The sequence below is a fragment of the Poecilia reticulata genome, chromosome 13 (assembly GCF_904066995.2).
Source record: "Poecilia reticulata chromosome 13, P_reticulata-male-v2, whole genome shotgun sequence".
Classification (NCBI taxonomy): Eukaryota; Metazoa; Chordata; class Actinopteri; order Cyprinodontiformes; family Poeciliidae; genus Poecilia; species Poecilia reticulata.
The window spans coordinates 29,586,515-29,599,527 of record NC_088842.1 but is presented as its reverse complement, the minus strand read 5'-3'; the positions used below and the strand labels follow the sequence as shown (position 1 = coordinate 29,599,527).

Sequence of the window (13,013 nt, the reverse complement as noted above, 5' to 3'; positions counted from 1 at the left end):
TTGCTAGGTAACCAAAGAGTGAGTGAGTTAGCTGATTTCACCAAACTGGCTTAGCCAGAATGCTGTGCGGTTCCGGATTGAACTTCTGTGAAATTACTGAATATTCTATCAGACGTATCATCTATTTATATTGATCATGTATCTATCACAACATATATTGTTATTGATTTATTGTCCAGCCCTCTGTGAATCCCAATTGGACATGAAAACCTCTGAAGAAGAGACTGAGCGCAACTTCCTTCTTCGCAAAATGTAAGCAAAAATGTTGTAGGGTTTGATTTTAGCAGTTCTCTTTTGTATCTGGTAAAACACCACGACCCATTTCTCCCTAAAGTGTTAGACTTTTGGCTCTATTTACCCAGAATGCCCTGGACTGTAGTTTGCTTCCTGCTTTTGGAGAGGTCGCCAGTCCGCTTAAAACCACACGGCGCCAGAGTTCAGCTCAACTGAACCAAGACTTGGGTTTTCAAGACCAAAGTTGGCGTTTTTTGGTCAGAATCAGAGTTAGATTGGAAGCGAAAGCAGACTACAGCGCACGGCATTCTGGGTAAACATAACTAAAACAAACGTGTGTCTAGAGCTAGCGGGAAAAATAACTTGTTTTTAGAGAAATCCTACAACTGCTAAAATCTGACAACACTCAATTTTTGTGTACATTTCGTGAGGAAGGAAGTTGCGCTCAGTGTCTTCTTCAGAGATTTTTGTCGTTTCCTTCAGTGGTTCTTGCTACAGCGCCCCCCCAAAGGCGAGGAGGGGAACAGATTTTTCAATTAGTTTGGTTTGTTTGACAGTGCAGTGTGAACATGAACCACCACAGCTGAAAATGTAGCAAATATTGCAATTTTGTCTCAAATCAGTTTGTGTTGGCTCTCTGCAGGTCTGCTCATACAGTATCTGCAGGGCGTCCTTGCTCTCTGTGGGACTCTGTGTGTGTCTGTAGGAGGGTCGGGGAGGTGCAGGCCAAAGCCAAGGCCGCCTCCTCCTGAGCCTTGAACTGAGCGTGAGAGTGAGCTTTGTGCGCACCGTCGGGGATAAGCCCCGGACGCAGGAATGTAAGGAGTAGTCGCGGAGGGCTATGACGAGGTCCAGACCACCCAGCTGTCAACATCGTACACAACTGCCTTTTATTTATTAACACATCACAGCCCTCCTCCTCCTCCCGATCCTCTCCCGTGCCAAGGCCTCGCTCCTTGGCTGATTAATGCCGAGACACGGGGAGTTCAGATCAGACAGGATCCCCTCCACAAACCGCACCAGGAAGAGTTGGGATCAGTCTCCGCAGACCACCTTCATACGCAGAAGCCAGGGCCGACTATCAGGAGATGTAGTAAACACTCTGCGGTACCAGGCGCAGAGCTTATCGAGCCCTTCGTAGTCAGAGTAAACTGTTATTGCAACGAATCAGGGGAAACGATCTGAAATGGGTTGTTTTTGAGTTCCGTATGAATGTTTTCCATCACCATGAAAAGGACGCCCTCAATACTTTGAGGGCGTTTCTTGACGTTTCTTCCGTTTTTTGGTACGGAAGAAAATTAGGGTCACTGAAAAAAAAAAAAAAAGAAAATTCTAGCTTTTTTCTCAGAATTCAGAAGTTTCTAGTCAGAATTCTGAGAATAAAAATCAGAATTCTGAGATTAACTCTAGAATTCTAAGAAAAAAAAGAAGAAAAGTCTCAATTTGTTTTTTTCAATGGCCTCAATCCTCTTGTGTAGTTTTCAGAAGAGGATTGAGAATCTAGTCGTCTTAATCCTCCCAGGACTATTACTACAGATTATATTGGTTAGATTATCTGTGAAAATGTATTTTTATGCAACTTTATTGTTGTAAAAACATTTCTGTCTATAAGTATGAGACTACTGACGGAAATTAGCATTCTGCATTTTGTTTAATCTGGTATTTTTACAACATTGTACGTATTCAGCATTCAGTTGTTTTGCTGCGATCCTTAAAGAGGCGGTACGATCCTTAAAGAGGCGGTACGATCCTTAAAGAGGCGGTACGATCCTTAAAGAGGCGGTACGATCCTTAAAGAGGCGGTACGATCCTTAAAGAGGCGGTACGATGTATTTTCCAGGCACACATCACCATTTTACAGCACAACCAAGTAACTGTGCTGCCTTCAGTTGTCATCAATTGCAGTTGCAGATTAATCAATTGCTAACTTGTGGCGCCTCGCCTATGGAATGAGCTACCTTGCACCATTCGATCTCTACATTGTATAGACACTTTCAGGAAACAACTTAAGACCCACTTTTTTAAACTTGCTTTTTAGTGTAATATTGTGTTTTATTGTTTGTATGTTGTTTTAAATTGTTTTATTTTTACACTTTGTGCAGCACTTTGTGACCCTGGTCTGTGAAAAGTGCTATAGAAATAAAGCTTACTTACTTACTTACTTACTTACTTACTTAATCAATTAATCACGATTAATCGTTTCAGCCCTACAAACCAAAGTGAGCTTTAGGTGTTTACCATCCATGTGCATCTCCCTAATGAACCATGATTGTCTCTCCGAGCCGCTCGGGTCCGATTCTCTCCGGTGTTTTACTGGTCGGTGTGTGGAATGTGCGGCAGCCGGCCGCGGTCCGGGAATCAGGTCTAGTGTTACCAGCTTCAGGCCTGTTTGTTTTACAAAGCGGACCGGTGCGCCAGCGGCAGAGCGGACCGGTGCGCCAGTGGCAGAGCGGACCGGTGCGCCAGTGGCAGAGCGGACCGGTGCGCAGCGGCAGAGCGGACCGGTGTGCAGCGGCAGAGCGGACCGGTGCGCCAGTGGCAGAGCGGACCGGTGCGCAGCGGCAGAGCGGACCGGTGCGCCAGCGGCAGAGCGGACCGGTGCGCCAGTGGCAGAGCGGACCGGTGCGCAGCGGCAGAGCGGACCGGTGCGCCAGCGGCAGAGCGGACCGGTGCGCCAGTGGCAGAGCGGACCGGTGCGCAGCGGCAGAGCGGACCGGTGCGCAGCGGCAGAGCGGACCGGTGCGCAGCGGCAGAGCGGACCGGTGCGCCAGCGGCAGAGCGGACCGGTGCGCAGCGGCAGAGCGGACCGGTGCGCCAGCGGCAGCAAGAGCTTGTTACAGGACACTGAGCCCTGAAATGTGGAAAACCTCCCACAGCTCCCAGTTCAGCTCCCAGTTCAGCTCTGACCTCAGCGTCCAGTTCATGTCGGCTGTTTGGATTCTCCGAGCCGCAGCAGATTGGAGGAGACAGAAAGATTATTATTTTGTGTTTCATCATTTGTCTGCCTGTGATGCTGTTTTGTTGTGAAGCACAGCTGAGGCTGCTGTAAATGTTCTGCAACTTTAAACGGATCAAAATCTAGATTAAGCTTCAGATTCTGATGATGCATAAATCTCAGCAGAGGATCTGTCATAATTTCCTCCTAAAATGTTGTTTTGTAATAGAAGCTAACTTTTCTTTCACTTTATTTTTTTTATGTTTCAGGGTTTATTTTACTTTTTTCTCTTGATCCATTTTTTAAAAGACAAAAATGTAATAATGCTGTTGGCTTTACATTAATTTATATATTTAAATCACACATTTTTCATTAATTATCTATTTCACAACTGGTTTTTAAGACCTGCATTTAGTTTTTTCACTTCCTGATCATCAAAGATAAGGGAAAAAAATCGAGCTTTTCTCCTTTTTTCACTCACTGGACAACTTTAAAACTTAACATTTCAGGGTTTTAGCTGAAATTTACTCCTTATTTATGTTCTGTCTACAAAGACCCAAATACACGACTGTAATTCTGAGATTAAAATGAATGTTTTTCATCAGTAGATCTAATCCTCTTCCGTACTTTTTTGATGTTCGGTTTAGAGTTTGGACCTTAAGTTTTGATACATCCAGTAAGTGAGCAGCTTTCGATTCGTGTGATTTATCTCAGATTTTGTCTCCTCTGACGTAGATCTGATATTTTTTCCCTCGCAGATCCACAGTTGGGATCCACAGCCGTTCTGCTGCCCCAGGCTTCACCGTCGTTTCATCCGATTCAAAGCGACGAGAGCTTCCTGACCGAAGACGACGACCCGTTTAACGCGCCGGCCGACCGGAGCGGCGACCGGCCCACTCCGGAGGCGCCGATCATCACCAGCCCGCCGCAGACGCACAAACCGGACGTTTACGACCTGGAGTGGAGAGCGGGCCGAGACGGAGGCAGCCCCATCAGCGCTTACTTTGTTAAATACCGCAAGGTGAGAAATGTTTCTGCTGCCATTTTTATTCCCTGTTTGAACTGAAGTGACTGCAGCGAGTGAATCAAAAATGTAAGGAGGTGGCTGATGGCTTTTTAAAGTAAAAATATTAAGGAAATGTTAAGTGCTGCACAAAGTGCACTGCAAAAACACAAAATCTTACCAAGTATTCCACTGCAAATATCTTAAAATAGGGCAAAACTAATGAGTAACTTTCAGCAAGATATTGAGACTTGTTTTAAGTCAATTATTCCTTAATATTGATGAAAAAGTTCTTGTTCCATAGACATTTTTCCCATTGGCAGTTAATTTATCTCCCAGTGGTACAAAAATTTCTTTTAAATAAATATTAAGAAATTATTGACTTTAACAAGCCTCAATCTTGTTGAAAAGTTGCTTTTAAGTTAGTTTGTCTTATTTCAAGTATATTAAGATATGTGCACTAAAGACTAGACCAAAATTAGTTGGCAAGATTTTGTGTTTTAGCAGCGTATTCATATTTTTACAACCAAATTTTTAAAATAAATGGAATCACATCTATCCAGAGACATTAAGTGAAAAGCCAACTTTGCAGCCAAATCAGCTTCTATTTAAATGATTAAACTTGGCTGAATATAGCAAGTGTTTTGCAAGAAAGTTGCTCAAATGCTGCTTTTAAAAAAAAAGACGGCACATTTGTTCAGTCAGATCCAAAATAATTTGAAAACTAGGAGTTTTTATTGAAGTACTACAGCAATAAAGTAATTTTTAAGCTTGAGTCTACAATAGAGCTGAGAAATAAACCAATAATAATAAATATCATAACACGTAACAAATATGATACGTCTGATATCATTTTAAATAGTCAACATTTAAAATAGCTAAGCAAGATTGTTGGCACCAACTAACTCACTCTGGTTACCTAGCAACTCGTTCATTCTCTGGTTACCTAGCAACAGCCTGCTGAGTAACCAACTAACTGCCAATTTGTCTCATAACTGCTTAAAAATAAAAAAAACAATGAGGTGGAGTGAGAACCAGGACAGGTCAAGTCTTCAGTTTGGCAGTATTTCAGGTATTTAAAAAAAAAAACTAATCAATAATTATGGATACTAACTGATATGAAACCAAATATGTTCACTACACAGCAAAAACACAAAATCTTGCCAAGTATTTTTGGTCTAATTTAACAAGGGAATAATGTCTTTTTTTAATGGTATACTTTTTTAAAAAAAATCAATACTATGGAATTATTTTATTATTTTTTTACTTATCTAAAACATACAACTAATCAATAATCATTGATATCGACTGATAAGAAATGCTTATATTGTGATACATTTCTCAGCCTTATTGCCCAGACCTAATCCATGATGATATTTTGTGCAACAAAAAAACTACGCTATTTGCTTGATTTTAGTTTCTTCTGGTAATTTTGACCTGGCAGTTTTGGCTCATGTGACAAAAACTTTGGACACCCCTTCAGTACTTATTTCCTCTTTAAAAAACGTTCTGATCCAACAGCCATCTCACTGTAAAACTGCAGCAAAACCACTAAGGACAGCATTGGCAGCAGCACTCAGTTTTGCTAAAGTTGGAAATTGTGACATAAATCTCCCAGGCCTTGTTTCTGAGCTTTAAAAAAAAATATGCTGACCTGAAAAAAGCAAATTCCCTGTTGCTTACAGGCATCTGTGTGTTTCTGCATCAGGTGGACGACATGGGAGCAGTGGTGGGAAGCTGGCAGACGGTCCGAGTCCCCGGCAGCGAGAAAACCCTGCGGCTGTCGGAGCTGGAGCCCTCCAGCCTCTACGAGGTCCTGATGGTGGCTCGGAGCGCAGCGGGCGAGGGTCAGCCGGCCATGCTCACGTTCCGCACCGGAAAAGGTCGGTCCAGCTAACAAAACACGCTTTTAACAGTGAATAAACTGGTTTCAACACGTGTTTTTGGTCTAGTTTTCACTGCAGATATGAAATAAGACAAAACTAACTTGCAAGTAACTTTCCAGAAAGATAAAGGAGATTGTTTTAAGTAAACAATTCCTTGAGATTTCAAGAAAAGTACTATCACAGGCAGATTTTCTCACTTATGACAACACATTTTCCCATGATAAACTAAACCAAACATACTTGGTGAGGCATGTTTGGTGTTTTTGCTGCACTGTGAAAATATTTGGTTTAAATTAGTGCTGGTTGATATGGCTGAAAAACGGATCGCGGTAAAAGTAGTTTAAATAACTCGATATCCATATTTATTGATTTTTTTTTTGTTTTGTTTTAAATATCTGAAATACTGACAAACTGGTGGTGTTAATTTTTACTTTTAAGCAGCTATGAGTCACTGAGTGGTGAAAACTGAAACTGCTGCTGCGCAAGTTAATCAGCAGGTTGTTGCTAGGAAACCAAAGAATGGATGAGTTGCTAGGTAACCAAAGAGTGCGTGACTAACTTTTCTTAGCTAGCCACTGTAGGTTTAGCAGCTAAAGCCTTTTCCTCTGCCTACATCACCCAGAATGCTGTGTGGTTCTGGGTCAGAATTCGGTGAAATTATTGAAATTTCCATCAGTCGTATTATCTAATTATATTATGAGTCTATCATAACATATACTATTATTGATTTATTATCCAGTCCTAGTTTAGATACATGAAAAGAACAACAATGTTATTGTTGTGTTACAAAGTTTTCCAGAGTCAGAAACTTTTAAGACTTTTATGACTATCAATGTTCAGGTTCATTAAAAAATGTCACTTCTTTTTTTTTTTTTTTTTTTTTTAATGGTTATATTGTCTGTATTTGAATGGAAAATATTAGCATGTGAAAAGAATCTCAAACGGTTTTTGAGCAGCTGTAAAAAAACTGAACATCAGCATCTGTCTCAGGCTTCCATACGTTCAAACTAATGTAAAGAAATCAATGTTGAAATTTCTCTAATTCCAGCTATTTGATCACTCGAAGGCATCCATTGAATATTAAAAATTTCCTCACAGATGATCTTCTTCATAGTAACAGCAACATCTCTTGATTCCACACACTTCATCCCAATAAAGATGCTCTATTCAGAACAGGAGTTCATCAAAAGACACTTCAAACATGGGAGAAATTTCTGATGAAGATGAAAATTACATTCATCTTCTCACATTTACACCCATTTACCTTTTAAAACTCCAGGATACACAGCAAGATAGAAAAATGTTCATCAACTTTAAATCTGCAGCTGGTTCCTGCTGCTAATGTTGACTCACTGCCAGCTTTTATTTTTCATATTTTTTCCAGAAAAGACCATCTCTCCCAGTAATAAGAATCCTTCCAAGCCTTCCAGCATCCCAATTCCACCCAAGGTTCCAGAGGACCGACCCACAAAGACCAACTACGGCGTCGTCCTCCATGACAGACGTAGGTGTAGACCAGATCAGAATGACAGAATCATTCCCATCATTCTGGATTCTGCAGACTTACTGGAAGAGAGGGACTGGGTCTAGTTACACACATCTCAGCGCTAATGCTTAAAAAGAAAGAAAGAAAGAAAGAAAGAAAGAAAGAAAGAAAGAAAGAAAGAAAGAAAGAAAGAAAGAAAGAAAGAAAGAAAGAAAGAAAGAAAGAAAGAAAGAAAGAAAGAAAGAAAGAAAGAAAGAAAGAAAGAAAGAAAGATCTCTGCTTTGTTTCGCATGGAAGCACAAACAGTGAACCAGCAGCTGACAGCATGTAACGACTCCTTGGAAGAGAAATGCTGTAAGCAGAAAATGTGTCAGTCTGCACACAGCATTGGGGTCACATTGTATGCATGTTTTACTCACTTTGCTACTAAACTTTTTGCTTGGAGGTTCGTCTCTTTCTTCAGCTAACCCTCTTTTCCTTCCACCCCTTCTGCCTCTGTCTCTGTGACTAAGAGCCGTAATAGTGAGTATGCATCTTTCAAAGTTTCATACATTCTTTTGTACTCATAACTAAAAATTACAGGGTGTAAGCTAACATTAGCCATAAAGCTAATGTTAGCTTAAATCTTTTCATTATCATGTTGGCTTCCACTAACATTAAGGGTAACATTAACTTAATCTGCTCTTGAAGTTCACTTTAGCTTTGGAGTTGACATTAGCTAGGAAGCTAGCGTTAGCTTAAATTCTTTCATTATCATGTTGGCTTATAATAATTGGTACTTTTATCTTAATTCATTCAGTAATAGAATAAAGTCATAATTTTAGAGAAACTTTATACTTTATACCAAGCTTATAATGAGGAATACTGAGCATCTTGTGACATTATAGTTGGTATCAAAAGGTAAAGTCCACTTTAGTATTGGAGTCCAAATTAGCTAAGAAGCTAATGTTAGCTTAACATTATGGGTAACATTACGTTAATCCTTTCTGTAAGTAAACTTGAGCTTTTATGTGTAAATTAGCCAGGAAGCTAATGTTAGCTTAAAGACTATCCTGATCATGTTCACTTATGTTAGCCTGTTGGGTAACAGAGTAAAGACAGCAATTCTGTCTTCATGAGTCCTGATGTTCATTTGATTCGTTCACAGTCCCAGAAGCTCCCGACCGTCCAACCATCTCCATGGCAACCGACAGTTCGGTCTACGTGGCATGGATCCCTCGAGCCAACGGCGGCTCCCCAGTCACAGCGTTTCGAGTGGAGTACAGGCGCGGCCGCAGCGCGGAGTGGATCGTGGCGGCGGATAACATCTCACCTCTGAAGCTGTCGGTGGAAATCCGCAATCTGGAGCCTGGTGAGGCTTCATGTTAGTCAGGAAAATCTAAATTAATCCAGCCAGATTTTCTCCTACAGCAACAACTCTTAGCAGAATGGGGTGGAGAAGCCAAAAAATGACTCAAGTAGGAGTAGAACAAATTTTTACTAGAGTAAAAGTAAAATGTAAGCCATCCAAGAAATAACTTGAGTAAAAAAATTATTTTGTAAAAAGGCGACTCAACTGATCAAATTATCAATCATTTAATATTCAAAAATTACATCATCAGACAGATCAAAATATAAAGTTACGTGGAAACTTTGGTATGTTAAAGATCAAAATGAAAATAATTTACATAAATAATAAACACAAAATAAAAAATTCATTATCAATTTCTTTAAAAATACAACTTATGAAATTTTAACAAAAACTGCAGGTGTGTGTCTATATCTGGGGAATTTTTAGTTAAAACGGCGTGCAAAGTATCCAGAAATATTTACTGACGTTCATAATAAAATTATTCAAGTAAAAATAAAAAGTAAAAATACTCCAAAAAGTACATTTATTTTCCACAAATTAACTAGTTACTTCCCCACTCTGCTTCTTACCATCTTTCCTGCCATCTCCATCTACAATGGCACTTTGAAGAATCTGAATTAATATGAGTTGAGAAAACATTAAATTTCCGTTTGGGATCAAAAACGTATTTTTCAATCTGAATGTTTTCGTGCGGCAGGGTCCACCTACAAGTTCCGGGTCCTGGCTTCGAACACGTACGGCGACAGCCTGCCCAGCACGCCCTCCAAGCCGTACCAGGTCCCCAACGCCAGCCCCCGCAAGGCCGACCGGCCCGTGGTCGGACCGCACATCCTGGCCACGGACGCCATCAGCGACACGCAGATCATGCTGCGCTGGACCGTGAGTCGACCAAAACAAACACTTTGGTTTACAACTATTTTTGTTTAGTTTCTAGTTAAAATGTCTTGTTGCACTTGAAATAAGACAAAATTAAGTGACTTTTCAGCAACACATAGGAGCTTAAGTTAATAATTCCTTAATATTTATGAGAAAAGTACAATTTCCACTGGCAAATAAGTTATTTTTCACATGTTATAAGTGAAATAATCAGCGAATAATATTGATAAAAAATACTTGTTTCATTGGTAGATTACTTCAGAGAAAAAATGTCTTGTTATAAATAAAATAGGTAACACTTTATTTGAAGGAGGGTGATTAAGACTGTCATAAACATGTCATAAACACCTGTTATTAACATGAATAAGCCTTCATGACTATTTATGACTGTTGTCATAAAAGCGTCATTCAGTAAATGATGACACTTTTAATACTAAGTTGACATTATTCAAAATGTCTTTGTTATGACAACTTAACATTAACCAAGAAATCATTACTGTTTAAACTTTACCTGTAATAACATAAAGTTACCTCATTTTTTAAAGTGCAATCAGTAAAACTTTTATAACAAATTTACATCAGTAATGATTTCTTGGTTAATGTCAAGTTGTCATAACAGACATTTTGAATAATGTCAACTTTGTATTAAAAGTGTTACCATTTACCGAATGACGTTTTATGACAACAGTCATAAATATTCATGAAGGCTTATTCATGTTAATAACAGGTGTTATGACATGTTTATGACAGTCTTATTCACCCCCTTCAAATAAAGTGTTACCATAAAATAATCTGCTACTGGAACTATTACTTTCTCCATCAATGTTAAGTAATTATTGGCTTAAGATAAATTATTTATGTCCAGCTTAAATAGTTACTTCTACGTTAGTTTTGTCTGTTTGAAATGACGACAGAAAAGATGAAAATAAGATGGATTTCTGTCTTTTGGAGAAACTAAGAGAGAAACTTGCTTTCATACAGCTGAATGAAACCGAGGCGTTTTGAAACAGTAAAACACTCTGACCTTTTTATTATTCTTGGTTCGTTCTTCTCCTACATTAGAAAAAAAAAAAGTATTAAGCCTCCAAACTGATAGAGAGTAAGTGAAGAAGACATGTGAGGACCACTGTGTCGTTCAGATTCTCCCATGTTTTAGTATTTTCATCATATTTAAAAACAAATAAATAAAATATAGACGCTTTGGAAACATATACTGTATGAAAAATAAAATGTTTTACAGAGATTAAAGAGGATTATTCCTGGTATTAACTAACCAACAAGGAATGTAAAAAAGCTAACAGCATTAGTATTATTGTTCTAGAACTGAATTGCAAAATTTTGAGAATTTTGCGTTAATATTTACGATGTTAACTTCCTGTATGGAGTGAATACCAGTTTCCTGCTTCCTGTGGCAGCTGAGATCAGATGTTTTCTGATTAAAGAAGAAATGTCCCTCTTTGTTCTGATTCTGCTGTTGAAGCTGCAGATGGATGCAGATACTTCCCCTCATTTTCTCCTCTTGATTTCAGCCGGCCTCATTATTTCCCCGAGCTTCGGGCAGACGGCAATCATCATGCGCCGATAACGAGGCCCGCCATTAGCCGCGGGGGAAAAATGGCCCCGCTTTGGGTCGTAATTGCCCGCTGATTTACTGTGTTTTTTTCCTGCCAGTACGACCCCTCGAGTAACAACAACACTCCGATCCAAGGCTTCTACATCTACTACCGACCCACGGACAGCGACAACGACAGCGACTACAAAAGAGACGTGGTGGAAGGTGAGGGAACCAGGGAGCTTACAGCAGACATATTGTGTAAAATTCGCATTTTGCACGTTTTTGTACTTCCATCTGGGTCTCTACTCCCTCTAAAAACAATCCAGACAATTTAAAAATACAACTTTAAAAAAAAAAAAAAAGTTTATGTGTTTTGGTGTTTGAAATATAAGCTTTCTGAATATAACACCACAAATAAGCAGGCACGACCTCTCACCTAGTAACCCCAGCATAGCCCAGCGCGTTACCTAGCAACCCCAGCAAAGTCAAGCCCGTTGCTTAGCAACCCAACATGATACAGTTTACGCAGCAGTTCGAGCTCCAGCACGTTTGTTCAGCTGGTTTTACCGCTGTTCAGTGTTTGGCATACTATTAAGGCCATAGTGAGAAAAAAAAAGATAAAATTATGAGAATAAAGTCATTCAAGAATAAAGTAGAATAAAATCATATTAATGAGAATAGCCATATTTCTACGAGGATAAAGACGTATCGTTATGAATCTATTCTCGCAATATAATTTTTTTTATTTTCACAGCGTGGCCCTAATGCTCTATAACAATGGCTGCTGGAAAAGACAAGTGCTTCGTTGTTGACTCGCCATCCAGAATCCACATTCTGCATTTTGGTTGGTTGTTCAGGAGGCTCTACTTCTGCTTTTCAAAGATCTACAGTTATATTATTGTGCCACTGAGTCACTCAGCTTCTCTAAATTGCTCTAATGTTGGTAGACGGCTGCATCACCGACTGGAACCACTGGACTTCAACCATTCCAAACTTTGAGACCTTAATTTACTAATGAAATACAAACTTTACCTACCTTCCAATCAACGTTCTGAGATATGAATGGATGCAAAACTATTTGCAGTTATTTTATGTGCGTGTGTAAACGTTGATTTATTTGTTGAATTCCAACAAGCAGCAGCTTATTAAAGTGACAAGAAGCCCTAAAACAACCCAAATAGGCAGAACTGAGCAGGTTAAAATCTCATTATCTAAGAATTATTTTGTACCAAAACAATATGCTGGACATGTTTTGTATAACACCATAAACCCTTTCTAACCTGTACAAGGAAGCATAACGGGTAACTTTTAAAGCACGCCGTAGATTGAGTTCACAGAGTGTTTGTCGACAGCCTTGTCCTGCCGTAGATGTAACCTCGGAGTGTCCAGATAAACTGGGAGCTGGAAACGTAACGGATACTGGGAGCAGTGAAGAGGGGACGTCTCTCTCCGTCTGATTTATAGAGACAGGGTGTCTTCTGGGGTCTGTTTTTAATAAACGGTTGCCTGCTAATGGTACCGGGCTGAAACCGGAGCCCGTTCAGAGGAAAGGGGCTCAGGTTGCTGCCTGGAATGCTAACAGTTGAGCCTGCTGCAGGAAGGGAAGGAGAGGCATCTATTTACCCAACACGACTCTGCAACATCTGAGCGTTTGGCTTCCCAAACCCGCCGCCTGGCTGGGCTCCAA

At 39.9% G+C, this 13,013-nt stretch overlaps 1 protein-coding gene across 1 annotated transcript in view; it reads left to right on the top strand.

The window, feature by feature from the left end:
* The window catches only part of cdon (cell adhesion associated, oncogene regulated), a 63,296-nt gene that overhangs the window by 38,989 nt on the left and 11,294 nt on the right, over positions 1–13,013 (top strand). Inside the window, exons 8-13 of the mRNA XM_008426440.3 lie at positions 3,928–4,190; positions 5,881–6,055; positions 7,443–7,562; positions 8,692–8,895; positions 9,593–9,774; positions 11,443–11,548. Of these exons, the coding sequence (XP_008424662.1) occupies positions 3,928–4,190; positions 5,881–6,055; positions 7,443–7,562; positions 8,692–8,895; positions 9,593–9,774; positions 11,443–11,548 (1,050 nt within the window). The remainder of the gene's footprint in view (positions 1–3,927; positions 4,191–5,880; positions 6,056–7,442; positions 7,563–8,691; positions 8,896–9,592; positions 9,775–11,442; positions 11,549–13,013) is intronic.